At 41.3% G+C, this 13,761-nt stretch overlaps 2 protein-coding genes across 2 annotated transcripts; both read right to left on the bottom strand.

Moving 5' to 3' along the window:
- Positions 1 to 12: 12 nt before the first annotated feature.
- On the bottom strand, positions 13 to 7,289 carry mettl21ca (methyltransferase 21C, AARS1 lysine a). Its single transcript, XM_084936665.1, has 8 exons — positions 7,229 to 7,289; positions 7,022 to 7,140; positions 6,789 to 6,949; positions 5,270 to 5,387; positions 4,497 to 5,198; positions 2,624 to 2,772; positions 2,092 to 2,209; positions 13 to 1,952 (listed from the first exon to the last, which is right to left on the bottom strand). Exons 2-8 carry the CDS (start codon positions 7,128 to 7,130, stop codon positions 1,567 to 1,569), a joined length of 1,743 nt encoding a protein of 580 aa, XP_084792791.1. The 5' UTR covers positions 7,131 to 7,140; positions 7,229 to 7,289; the 3' UTR covers positions 13 to 1,566.
- Positions 7,290 to 9,296: 2,007 nt separating this feature from the next.
- On the bottom strand, positions 9,297 to 13,728 carry mettl21e (methyltransferase like 21e). The gene is made up of 5 exons (XM_084936620.1): positions 13,213 to 13,728; positions 11,393 to 11,565; positions 11,179 to 11,296; positions 10,985 to 11,082; positions 9,297 to 10,884 (listed from the first exon to the last, which is right to left on the bottom strand). Exons 1-5 carry the CDS (start codon positions 13,262 to 13,264, stop codon positions 10,555 to 10,557), a joined length of 771 nt encoding a protein of 256 aa, XP_084792746.1. The 5' UTR covers positions 13,265 to 13,728; the 3' UTR covers positions 9,297 to 10,554.
- Between the last annotated feature and the right edge of the window lie 33 nt (positions 13,729 to 13,761).

Here is a 13,761-nt window from a genome sequence, read left to right as displayed (position 1 = left end):
AGCTGACATGCCAAAAAAACACATTTCATAGCTTCTTTATACGGACTGTGGAGGGCCGAGAGAGCCAAACATGAATAAAATAAATAAAAATTGGGGGAAAAAAGTTCCATTTCAATTCACTTCATTTAAGCCATTTTATATAATATTTAATACTTGTTTCCAATTTTGATTAATTATTGACACATTTGTCTACTTCCAATTTTAATTAATCACAGTTCTTTAATGGTGTATTTAATATAATTCCTTTTGGCACTTATGGCCCTCCATACCCCACAGCCCAGTGAGTCCTGTTCAGATGATTTGTTTTATCCCAAACACAGTATATTTAAGAGAAAATCTTTACATCTGAGAAGCTGCCTCTTATACTACCATCTGAGGAAAAAGATGGCTAAAAGTCATCTTAAAAGACAGTTCAAGTCTAAACAACAACAAAACCATCTGCAGTAAACTGACTATTTATAGGCCTTCAAGGATAAAAAGTCTGATTTTTTTGAGGGGAAAGTGAATATGTTAGGTTGTTGGGAAGCCGATCACCCATTAAAACCAGGGTATATAGAATGATGTATGTAGAAGAGCATCTCTGAACACACAGCATGTCAAACCTTGAAGCAGTAGCAGAAGACCACATCGAGGTACCACCCCTGTTGGCTAAGAACAGGAAACTGAGGCTACTCACATGGATTCACCAAAATTGGACAACAGAAGATTGTAAAAACGTCTGGATTTCTGCTGTGATGTTTAGGGTCAAAATGAGATGTAAACAACATGAAAACATGAATCCTACTTTGGATCAATGGTTTAAGCTAGTGGTGGTGTAATGGTGTGGAGGATATTTTTAACAGCACAACTTAAGTATTGACTCTTTATGACCACAGTGTACCTGTCTTCTGATGTTAACTTCTATCGGGATAATCCACAATGTCCCAAAGCTCAAATAATCGCAGAGTGGTTGTTGTTAACATGGAACAAAATCTCTGAGAGATGTTTAAATCTATCCCATGAAGAATTAAAGCAGTTCTGACGAAAAAAAAGTGGGTCCAACCCAGTAATTAAGTAATAGGTAAGTGTGTATTGACTCTATTTAAGTATTAATTACAAAATATGAGTATAGAGTGTTGGGGGATGTAATATAACTCTACAAAAGTGTACAGGATGTGTGTTATCAGCATGATATAGAAAATTTTCCTATATGATGGTTATTGTCAACCAGTGTAACACGCACCCCCGAGAAAGTGTCTAATGAGTCTAGAAAGGGACTGCACCATAGAAGGCAGATGATTTTCAAAACACATTTTCAGCAGCCTTGTATTTGGTATCTGAACATTTGTTTAGCAAACGTCACTGCCACAGCAGATCCAAACTCACACTCATCTCCTCAGATTTTTCTTTTATCCCCCACCAACATGTATAAAACAGTAGGTAACAAATTTTAGTTCAAGCTCATAGCAGCATTAGTAAACACTGGATCATTTCAATGGAGCCATTTGAATTGCTGGCAATTCGTACACTTCAATGGCTTATCCCATGGGAGTGTCTCAGGAAATCTATCCACACCTCTTTGGCCTTTCAGTCTCTACTTGTTGCCATGAAGATCTTCATCTCGCCATCCTCGGCCAATAAGCTTGTGTTAAAGGCCTTTTTAAAGTTCTCAGTGAAAGTCAAGTCAGACTCAAACCTGACCTTGTTGGCCCAGATTAGAGTTGTTCCCGGTTTGCAGAAATGCTTCATGGTGACCAGGAGCTCATCCAGGAAGTTGTGATGGTAGACCACATCAGCTGCCAGTATGTAGTCGTAGTGGTAGATCGATGATGGGTGGGTGCGTTCCAGGTTGTAGCCCCATGGCAGAGCAACCACCTGGGGCGTGTGTCTGCAGCGGTTTCTGGTGTTCCTTATCACGTTAGCCCGGAGATTCCCTAAAATCTCTGGCAAATCTGTGGCTGTGACCGAAGCTCCTGATGATGAAGAAATACATCATCGTTACAGCGATACAAGGGCATTGTGGTGTTGCAAGACTTGTGAAATGTTCAGTGCCTCTGCGTGTTTGCATATACATGCTTTGTGTTTTGTGTCAGATTGTGTGAGAACCCTCACCCAGCAGACTGGCCACAATGGTTACTAGTCCTGTCCCTGCTCCCAGCTCCAGCACTTCCTTCCCCTTCAGGTTCACCATGTGCCTGTTGTTTTCCAGGAAGGAGCACAAAGCCAACGCCTTCAGGACAGAGGGGGATCAGACAAGACCAAATTACTGAGTGTGGTCCTGCTTTTACGATCATACTATGTATACTTATCTAATTTTTATAATAGCCTTGCATGATTTATAGTTTACAAATTACTGGGCCTTGGTTCATCCACTGTCTGAAACAAGCTGTTTTAGCTGCTCTGCCTTTAAGGCCATCCTTCCTTTAAACCAAGCCACTTCTGATTGGCCACATGCATGACCATATTTAGGGTATCCTTTCTAAGTGACATCATACTGTTCCAAGACTAAAAAAACTATCTGAAAGTAAGAAATTACAGCTTTTTGCTCACAGGCTTCCGTAACAATGTATATAAGACAGAAATCAAGAAAGCGTACAAAAGGTCCACTTTCAATAGTGTTTTGACAGTTTTCATAAATGCTCACCGCTGGCCACATCATTGCTCCAAAAGAGTCTATGGATTCATAAATAACGATATCCTCCCCTACATAATGATAGATATCTTTAGCAATGTTGCAGACGATGCTGGGGATCCAGTTCTCTTTTAGAGCTGTCTCTTTCTTAATCTCCTGTCCTGTGGGAACAAACAGGACAAACAGAAATGAGCTTCAGTTCAATCAGACACAGTAAGGACAAAAATAAATTATGCATAATTCTCTAAGATTGCTAAGATGAGTGTCAGACAAATACTGGGAAGCTTATGAGTCAGCATTTTCCTCACTGTATAATTTGGAACACTAAATAAGACAAATGTTAGCATTTTAATGGGTATAATGGTGTCATTGCGTGCGAGGGTCAGATAACCTGACAGCAAAGGAAAACATGTCTCTGCTTCAGTTCCTTTTAGGTTCAGTCACTCTAAACCAGCGGGCACCACATCAACCCCGTGGTTTCCCTCAGGGCAGTTGGTTATAGTTTTGGCTTGTCTACCTTGTGGCCTTACGGTGTGTCTTACATCTCAGATTTAACAGGAGAAGAATCCTGCCAGTCTCCTTAAAGCTGTTGTTTTACTTAAAGGTAAAATTACAAAGAAAAACAAATGCTGCTCTACATTTTTTTTTTGTATTTATCAGTATTAAAATCCGTTTAAACTATTAAAAATGCTGAATATTAGTTCCTGTAAACGTTTTGCTACGTTGGCTTTGTGGCTATATAGCATGCTAGCACGATATTTTGGAGGCTAGCAACACTGACTGTACTTTTTGAACAGACAATATCAGGTGTAAAGCTTATTCAGTTTTACTTTCAGCTACATGCTAGTGCTAGGATGGTAGCATGCTTTTAAACACTGTTCCTGCAAATATTGTGTCATAAACATGTTTATAGTATGCTATCTTAATTTGGCATTAGCATGCTAATATTTGCTAACTGTCACTAAACAGAATTTCAGTTAAAAAGGAATTTCACTGGTTTTGTAGTTATAAAACAAAGTTTATGACTTTATGTTTTATGGTTTACAGCAGTACAGCAGGAAGCAAACTCATCAGAGATCTGATGGTGGTCATCATCTGGAGACCATGAATGTTTCAATATCATGTCTAATGATTGTGGGGTTCACATATTGGGTTATAATGCAAAATTTGAGCCATTTCAGACTTGGTCAACATGTAGGATCAATATCTGTACATTTAGCTTTTTATTTTTCTATTTTTAGTACAGGGCTCCTTATTTGGTAAGATCTCAATGGTCATAACTTGGTAGAGTTTGACGTCCACAAAGGCATCACCTTTGCCTAATTTTAGGAAAATGGACAAGACCATGAATGTTTAAAAATCATGTCAGTGCAATTCCATATATATAAATGTTGGGATCACACATGGATCATAATGCAAAATCTGAGGTATTTTAGATAGAAAGGGGAAAAAATACTTTCACAAATCATTTTCTCTGCACCTTTAACTTTTCATCACAAATTTATAGTGAAGAAATGGTCCCTTTGTAATTGAGTGTCAGCCGATATCTCATGTAAAGTATTTCTCTTTTTAGAGCAGGACTCCTTGTTTGATGAGGTCAAAACACTCTGGAGAACCCGATGTCCTGGGCCACCAGCTACAAATGACCCAGGGTACAGAGCCATCACCTTTACCTAATACCTAAGACTAATAAGTCTCCTGAATGCTTTACTGCTTAAACCTGGTTCCACAAGATTTCCAGCATTTTATAAACTAATATCTTCAAAACTTGTGAAAGGAAAAGAAAATTTGAGTGAACTGACCCTCTAAACACAAGGAGATTACTATTTTGTGTGTAACACTGATACATGTCCTGATACACTGGTATGCCATTTAAATGGAGCACCTGTTATATCTTCAGTACTTGAATCTGTGTCCTCTGGTTGCGCCTTCTCATCTGCGAGGACCTCCACCGTGTTCTCCTCTTCTTCACACTCAGTATTGTCTTCCTTTTCATTTTCTCTTTCATCCTCTAACATGTTGGTTTCTTCTGGTAATTCATCATAACTTATTTTTTCATGATCGTTCAAGTCATCCTCATTGCATTTTTGCTCCACAAGCTTTTCTTTCCCCTTTTTATCTTTATTTTCAACCTCCTTCCTTTCTTTCCCCTCCTTCTGTCTCAGCGGATCTTCCAGCACCACATCACTAAAACATTCATCTCCTTCTCTACTTGTTGCCATGAAGATCTTCATCTCTCCATCCTCAGCCAATAAGCTTGTGTTAAAGGCCTTTTTAAAGTTCTCAGTGAAAGTCAAGTCAGACTCAAACCTGACCTTGTTGGCCCAGATCAAAGTTGTTCCCGGTTTGCAGAAATGCTTCATGGTGACCAGGAGCTCATCCAGGAAGTCATGATGGTAGACCACATCGGCTGCTAGCACGTAGTCGTAGCGGTAGACCGATGATGGGTAAGTGCGCTCCAGGTCATAGCCCCATGACAAAGTTGCTACCTGGGGCGTGTGTCTGCAGTGGCCCCTGGTATTCCTGCACAAATTGACCCTCAGGTTGCTCAGGACCTCTGGTAGGTCTGTGGCTGTGACCCAGCCACCTGAAAGAGAAATAACAAAACATGTAGAACCTCGCAGCTCTCTGAAAACAGCTTCATCTCTGCCTACGTACCAAGGAGTGCTGCTACGACAGACACAAGGCCGGTTCCTGCTCCGATCTCCAGGACTGCTTTATCCACGAGATTGATCTGTTCTCGATGAGTGTCCAGGTAATGACAGAGAGCCAACCCCTGAGGACATATGTACATATTTAATCTTCTCTTTATAATTAGCAAACCCTGTTCGATTTAGTTAATGTCAGCCTGTTTGACAAAGCGAAATATACTAAAACCTCTCAAAAAGTAACACATTGACATCTACCAGACTGGAAAGGTTACAAAGCTGTTTCTAAGGCTTTGGGACTCTAGTGAGCCACAATGAGAGCCATTATCCACAAATGGAGAAAACTCGGAGCAGTGCTCAACCTTCCTAGGAGTGGCCAGCCTACCAAAATTACCCCAAGAGTGCATCAACGACTCATCCAGGAGGTCAATCCCCCACCCCCCCACCCCAAGAACAACACTTAGAGAGCTGCAGGCCTCACTTGCCTCAGTCCAGGTCAGAGTTCTTGATTTGACAATAAGAAAGAGACTGGGCAAAGATGGCATCAATGGGAGAGCTCCAAGGAGAAATGCACTATCAACCAAAGTTGAACTTTTTGCAACATTTGAATCCTGTTACATCTGCCTTAAAGCTGACACAGAATTTCATAAAAGGAACATCATGCCAACAGTCAAACATTCTGGTGATAGCATGATAGTGCTTTGGAGTGTCAGGACAACTCTATATCCATTACTTTTCTAAGCATCCTTTTTTGACTCCCTATATCAATTTTAAGCACTTTATATTCAAGTACAGAGTAGGATCATTCTTTCTCGATGATTCTGTCCTATATTCCTTCTGCAGCAAGCTCAAACATTCAGCCAGAGTCATTAAAAATTATTTTCAGCAACAAGAAGAACAAGGGGGACAGAGCATGTGTCTGACCCCCTTGTTCCAGCAACCAGCCTGTCAAGAACCTCAAAAATCTGTGGGCAGGGGTACCCAGAACTACTTTACTGCAGTCGTTGAGGAGTAGAAGTACTGATGACATTCGTTTTGTATGTACCGCAAATTTCAGTGCAGCACTTCTCACAGCAGTTAATGTAAGTGATTAAAATACAAATTTATTGCCAATATTTGAAGCACTTACATAAAAAAAAATAACTGAAATTTTGACCCAATCAAATGGACTGCGTTATCTGATGAGTTCACCAAGTTTGTTGCGGAGATAATCCTTGTGACAGTTAGTCCCTTTGATTTCAACCACAACTCTTCAAATTTCTCCACAGTTGTCACAAACACATTTCATGGATGCAAAGTCAGCTAGCTGAGCTTCTGTGTCCATCTGAGTGATGATGATGATGCAACGTGGTTGAAAACTTCACAAAAATATTTGATCAAAATGTCAAAGAAGTACAGAAGCTCTGTGATACAAGACAGAATGAGTAGTTTGCTCCATCTCTAGACTGAGACCTTCCCATCCCAAGCTGGTAATATTAGAGAAAATGATTGCATGCAAGCTTTCAAATCAGGGAAACAGTGCTACTCACTGCCGGCCATATCATGCCAGCAAACGAGTCCAGAGCCTCTTGAATGACGATCTCCTGGCCGACATAGTTGTACACCTCTTTCCCAGCTCTGCAGAAGAAACATGGAGCCCAGGCTGGTCTCTGCTGCTTCCCAACAGATGACTGATCTGTTTGCGAATCATCTGAAAGATCTAAATGTCAGGTACTCTGATCTGATCTGAATCAAACACATAACCCACCAAGGGTTATCCTACCTTTATCCTCCTCTTCACTTCCATTTGTCTCCTTATCTTCTTCTTCTTCTTCTTCTTCACTTCCCATATACATGGTTTCTTCCACAGAGGTTGTGGACAAAGTATCCATATAAAATGCTCTGCAATGTTAGACAGTTAACTGAGACATGAGTCCATGTAGGACTGTATGTTAAACAATCGTCCAAATATTGTAAGTGCCTCACATACCTTTTGCAAGCTTCAAATTTGAGAAAGATCTCAGGAGCAACCCGAATGCATCACAGAGACCTCGGACTGAGGTGTTATAGAGCATCCTCCAGGACACACCCATCATCATCACAAGGGCACGGTGATATTTTTAGAGCAGTACCCATGAGAAATGAACACAAGCAATATCCCAGAGCAGAACACACGTAGAAGGAGACTCACACTGACATGCTACAAAGATGAGCCGAAGAGGAAGCCAAAAGGAGAGAGAGAGAGACAGAATGATATCAGCAGGGTGGGGTGGGGGGTTTGTTTTCACCGGTACTTTTTGACTTCTCAAAGCTGGAACTTTGCAAAAACCTGCACGGTCTGTAACACCATACCCAGATGTATTAGGAATTCATGTTAAACCTGTAGAAGCTGGTATTTTTCTAACTTTTAAAGTTAAGAGATAACTTTACATTAACTTGAACACCACCGTGAGTTCAAATCAGTCCACGTATCGTTTATTGCGATAGTAAGTAGTCTAAAAAAAGTGGAGACACATGGGGCCAAGGGGGGAACCAAGGCCAATACAGGATTTATGCTTGGCTTGAAGGCATCTTGGCAGAGAGCTCCCAAGTTTGTGTTGTTTCAATTAATGCCTGCTGTTAGGCAGTCAACAACTGTAACTCCTGCATAAGGAGGAAGAAAAAAGAGAGAGACCAGCAATAACAACATGAAACATGCCTGAATGGAGGACATCAGCATTACGTGCATTAAAAAGCTTTTAATAATTCTGTATACGCCTTTTAATTAGTAATTAAAGGGATGAGCACCATGTTTCCTCAAGAGGTCAAAGCTCAAGCAGCACTTTTATTTCTTGATCGTTCACGTCTCCTGCAATCACCTGCTTTTGCAGATGAAAATGAGGTCTCGTCTATTTAAAAAAGTGACGTGTGTAAAGTGGAACATGTCCATGTTGTGCCTGCTTTTCCTGCAATGCCCTCAACTGCTTCACCAGAGGTGTAACAGGATCAGCCCGGCATGCAGCCCCTGAGAAAAGAAGCGAGCTTCAGTAATATAAACCTCAGTTAGACCACCCTCAGTTACATGAAGTACCACCTCCCCACCCTCCAGTTTCACCTATCGTCCAGCTAAATCCACTCACATCCTAAAACACGAACTCCATCCAGGACCTTGGGGTGCTTTGACACATTAATAGAAAGCATGCAGTGGTTAAGTCATTGCCCGGTTGTGCTACCGATGCCAAGCAGCCTTATTTGGATAAAAGATGGGAGTTTTTAAGCTCGATGACAGGCACCACAAGTCCACATTAATCTTCAGCTGTTGAGTATTTGTTTTTCTTAATGGTGGCTGTGACATTTACTGACACCAGCTTAGATAGCTGCTTTGTTAAACAGATCTTCACCTCTCCGCAGCCAAACTGCGCATATGCTCTGAGCTGGCAGAAAGACGAGGAACGACCGGACAGAAATGAGCCAAGATGTGTTGGAAGATTTGGAATCAAAAATTAGGTATCAGATTTTATAGGTCACATGAATAGAAAGTGACGGGAACCTTCCTTTTCCAAAGCAGCTAATAAGGCTCATTGGGGAGTTTCCAAAACACAAAAAAATGTGTGCCTAGTATGTACTGCCCAGTATGGTTGTGATCTTTCATTTGACCTCCCGAAGTTGTTTGCTGGTGAAAAATTACCTGCAATTCACTGTAAACTTAAAAAAATAAAAAAAATGTTTAAGGTTTAATATTTCATGTTTTTGGGTGCAGGAGAAGAACCCAGAATCACCACCACCAGCCTGATACAAGACCATGCTGCAATGCTGTTCATGCCAAATTCTCATCTCACCATCCAGCAGAAATGCAACTTATCAAACCAGGCAACATTTTTCTTCTGTTGCCCAATTTTGGAGAGCCCCTGCAAATTGTAGACTCAGTTTCCTGTTCTTAGCTGACAGGAGTGGCACTCAGTGTGATTTTCCACTGCTTCAAGGTTTGATGTGCTGTGCATTCAGAGATGCTCTTTTGCATATGCTGGTTGTAACAAGTGGTTATTGGACTTACCTTTGTCTTTCATCAGACCTCTAACATCAACAAAGCATTTTGACCCAGAGAACTGCTGCTCACTGGTTATTTTCTATTTTTCTGTAGGTTCACTTGTCCATGTCTGCAACCTATATGCATTCAGTCACTGCCATGTAATTGGCTGATGAGATATTTATGTTAACAGTTGAACAGTGTACACGATAAAGTGGCTGATGAGTGTGTGCCATGATAAAAAAAAATCCTCCTGTTCTTAGCAGCTTCTAAAACGATTTAAATACAACCTCAGGAGAAAAACATCACACAACACACTCAACTGTTAATTATTAAACAAAAATGAAGCCAAAATGCAGAAGCAATATGAGGAAATATTAAGTACACCTTGTGTACCAACCAACCAACTGACCCAGTTTGGGCCTCAGCTGTCAGACAGACGGCCTCACCTTTGACTCTGGAATACTTTGGTATCGACCAATTGACCATGACTGCTGAAAACCAAGCCCAGGTGTATGTGCTGATATACTGTATTTGGTTTTCACCAAATATGGGGCAGTGCACTACGGGCACACACCTTGGTTTCATCTGTTCAAAGGACATCGTTCATACCCAGTTTTGCAAACCTAAGCTATGTTATCATGAAGAGGCTTTCTCCTGCAGTTCTTCCAAACATACTTCTTCAGTCTTTTTTAAATTGTACTTTCATGAACTTCAACATTAAATGTGCCAGCTGAGGCCTGTAGAACCACCTTGGCTTATTTGCAGTCTCTCACACACACAAGGTGCAGCCCCTTTCATATAGTCTTGATGAGTTCATATTTTTATTTAAATTTTCAAAGAAATAACTTTCATAGCAGCTAATTTTCAATCTAAAACAGTTTAAAATAGAAAATATTAAAAACAAAAACAAAAAAAGGAGGTAAAGGTTGCTGTTTTCTATCATTTAATCCTAAAAATATAAAGCCTGACCCGAGGATGGTGATAGAGAACAAGTTGCATCCCCCTTCCTCATGGTCCCCAGAAGATATTTTATACAAGAACCATTAGTGTGTGTAATTTTATTAACCTTTAAATAGTCCGAGACACAGATGTGTGCTTCTCCAGTCCTTCCAGCAGTGATAAAACCTGACCGCACTGCACACATGAAGTCACATACCAAAAGACCTCTTATTGAAAATCTCTGGGTTGTCAGAAACATTATTTCCCACATCACCAGTGCTGTGAGAAGACTGGATATGAGCAACGTGACCCTCAGAGGCACGACTGAGCAAAAACACAAACACACACAGTAAACCCATCCAGTTCCTTCAGTGTTTAGCAGCCTCTCTGAGGTCCTTGGTCGTGCCGTCCCTCCTCCAGGCTCGGTACAGCTTGATACTCAGACTGGGAAGGTCGTACAGCTCCTCTAAGTGAAAACGCTGCCGGAAGCGATCCACGAAGCTGTTCTCCGGATCCAGGCGGAAACGCATAGCCCACAAGATCTGAGTGTTTTCCTGGCACAGGTATTCAAAGGTGTCCATCAGCTCCTGCAGGTAAGGGTGGGCGTACACCACGTCAGCTGCCAGGATGTAGTCAAAGCGATGAGTGGCACATGGGAAACGCTGATCCAACTCCTGACCCCAGATCAGCTCAGTGACCTGAAAGCAGAGGTGGGTGGGTCGATTTACACACACACTTTCAATCTTTAACTCTTATGGTGATACTCCTGAATGTGACGCTTTAAAATATAAAACCCACTAGAGGGGTGTACTTGCACCGGCCCTTGGTGTTACGCGTCACATTGTACTGGAGATTCCCCAACACATCAGGTAGGTCAGTGGAGGTCACCTTAGCACCTGGAGAGACAGTAAAAGTAAAATTGAGGAATAACTATGGAGGAAGAGAAAAATAACTTAACAAGATTAAATCTAATCACTGGCTTGTGTGAGTACCTAACAGGCTGGACACGATGGTGACAAGCCCAGTTCCAGCTCCCAGTTCGATCACATTTTTGTCCAGCAGGTTGTATTTGTCTTGGTTGTTCTCCAAGAAGTGACAGAGCACCATGGCCTGTTAGAGGGAACCAAGTATATATTTTTTAAGTGACAGGGATCAAAATTATGAGCATACATCACATCTAAACTCAAGGACAATTTCTGGGCTCACTGAGGGCCAGAGCACAGCTCCATAGAGGTCTGTGGACTCTTTGATGAGGATCTCCAGACCAGAAAAGACGTATCCCTCCCAGACCTCGGGACCAGTAACAGGCGGGTGAAACTGCCGTGCCATTATGGCGCTGGCTAGTTCTGCATCCACAGCAGGACCTGCTTTGCAGGCATCTACAGAAGAGGCAGATATCATATTAACTGTGTTTATATAGAGATACTTCACAGTAAGGGAAAGCAGGATCATCAGACATGATGGACAAATTTTAGGTAAATTCTCTGATCTCATGTGTCTTTCTTCACTGGGATTACAACAACAATTCCAAAAAAGATTAAATGCTTTGTAAAAATCCCCCAAACTCATATTGTATTCACAGTAGAACATAGAAAACATTTTAATGTTTTTTTTAGTAACATTGAACTATTCCATGAAAAATATGAGCTAATTTTGAATTTGAAAGCTACGGTACGGAGCCCCGCAAGGGACATGGGAGAAAAAAAATTACGATGAACTTTTGCGAGATGTCGCAAAACTTTTGCGAGATCCCGAGTTAGTTTTGCAACATCTCACAAAAGTCCGTCTTAATTTTTTTTTCTCCCATGTCCCTTGCGGGGCTCCGTACCGTACCGTAGAAAGCAGCATCACGTCTCAGAAAAGTGTGAATGGAGGCAACGAAAGGCTGGAAAAGCAAGTGGTACTAATAAGAAATAGATGGTGGGACATTTTGCGACTAATTAGGTGAATTTGCAACATGTTAGAAACTTTCTTAAAAAAGAAGTAAAGACGGGCAGATCACTGATTGGCAAAAAAAGTGTCTGCAAATTTCAGACTAATGTTCCTAACATAAAATTGTGAGGACTTATCTCATATCTCATCACCTGCAACATAATATTATCAAAAAAAAGTCTGAAATCTGGAGAAATCTCTGTGCGCAGGGATCAAGACTGCAAAGGCAGCACTGTGCTGGACAGTACCCTCCAGGAAATGCTAGTTTTGTTAAAGGTCACCGGTTCATCTGACCATGTGTTGCAATATCCTCTTCTATGGAAATAAGGCTGCTGTGAGGTCTATTTTTTGTAATTTCCAGTATGTTTGTTTTTTGTTGTGACTGGTCTTTGACACAAATTACTCTTAGATGTATCCGCTTTAGCCCCGTGACCTGAAATCCCATGTTACACCTTACACATTACACATTTTTTAACCCATGAAATGAAAGCCAAGGGACAGAACAAAATCACTTGAATTACAATATATTTAAACCTTTCTTTTGTCCAATGACACACACACACACAAACACACACACACACAAAACATAAGCCAACTGCTCCATCTTTTATTCACTACAGAACTGTAGAAGCTCCAGCATAGGATGGCTGTTCTATGTGTGCATCACTGTGGCAGAGTGGGAGCAGAAATCCTACACTTTCATCTCACAGACAATAATACAACAATAAGCAGAACTGCTGAAGTACTGGAGGTTGTTTTGTACTTTTAGCATCTCAGCTCATAATGCCTCTCTGATCCTGCTGCATTTGTTTGTTTGTAACTCCAGCCGGTGAGCCACATCTATTCAGAGCGTCTGACCCACAACTTCAGTTATGCAATGCTACTTTAGAGAAAAGGTCAGGGGAGCCCACCGAGCCACAATGCAAAGGTTGAGTGAGGACAGGGAGAGCTCAATTTAGAGCTCGGTGTGTGTAAATAGTAAGCAGATGTATCAGCAGAGCCACACGTCTTGCACGGTCTGATATCAGATTCATACTTGGTGCCACAATGCCAGCATTTATCATGTATTCTCTATATGTTTTTTAATGACTCACCTTTGTGTCTGTTTTTGGGATCCTCCATGGTCTTGGGTTGCTGTGTCTCCATGACTAAGGGAAGAAACAGGACAGGAACATCCAACGCAGGAGATCTGATAGCAGCCAAAGCAGTCCTTGGTTCATAATCAAGGCTGAAGTCTTTTGAATTTGGGTCACTGTGGATCCTGATCCCTAGGAGGATTGTTAACGATTGCCTTCGGTGGTTTTAAGTTTCACACAAACAAAGTGTTTTCCAATTTCTTGTCCAGGACTCCCACACCGAGGCTCACTGTACCCGATATCTCAAGCTCTTTCTGGGCATGCTTAAACTCAAAGTGCATGAAGCAGTAACAGTGACTGACAGCAACAGCTGCACCGCCGGCTGCTGAACCGGAGCTGGAGAGGGAAGTGGAATAGAAATCTTTGATCTTATTCCAACAATTTAACTTGCAAGATAGTGAAGTTTCTCATCCGTGCAAAAGTTTAAACGTGTTTGTTTTTTCAAGTCAGGGTAGGTAGAAGTGATAGCACGGATAAAAAGAAGCTGAAATAAGACCTGAAAGAAGG

The sequence above is a fragment of the Perissodus microlepis genome, chromosome 1 (genome assembly GCF_051167445.1).
Source record: "Perissodus microlepis isolate ML-2025 ecotype Zambia chromosome 1, ASM5116744v1, whole genome shotgun sequence".
NCBI classification, from domain to species: Eukaryota; Metazoa; Chordata; class Actinopteri; order Cichliformes; family Cichlidae; genus Perissodus; species Perissodus microlepis.
Note: the sequence above shows the minus strand (reverse complement) of the source record. Positions and strands in the feature narration are given on the sequence as shown.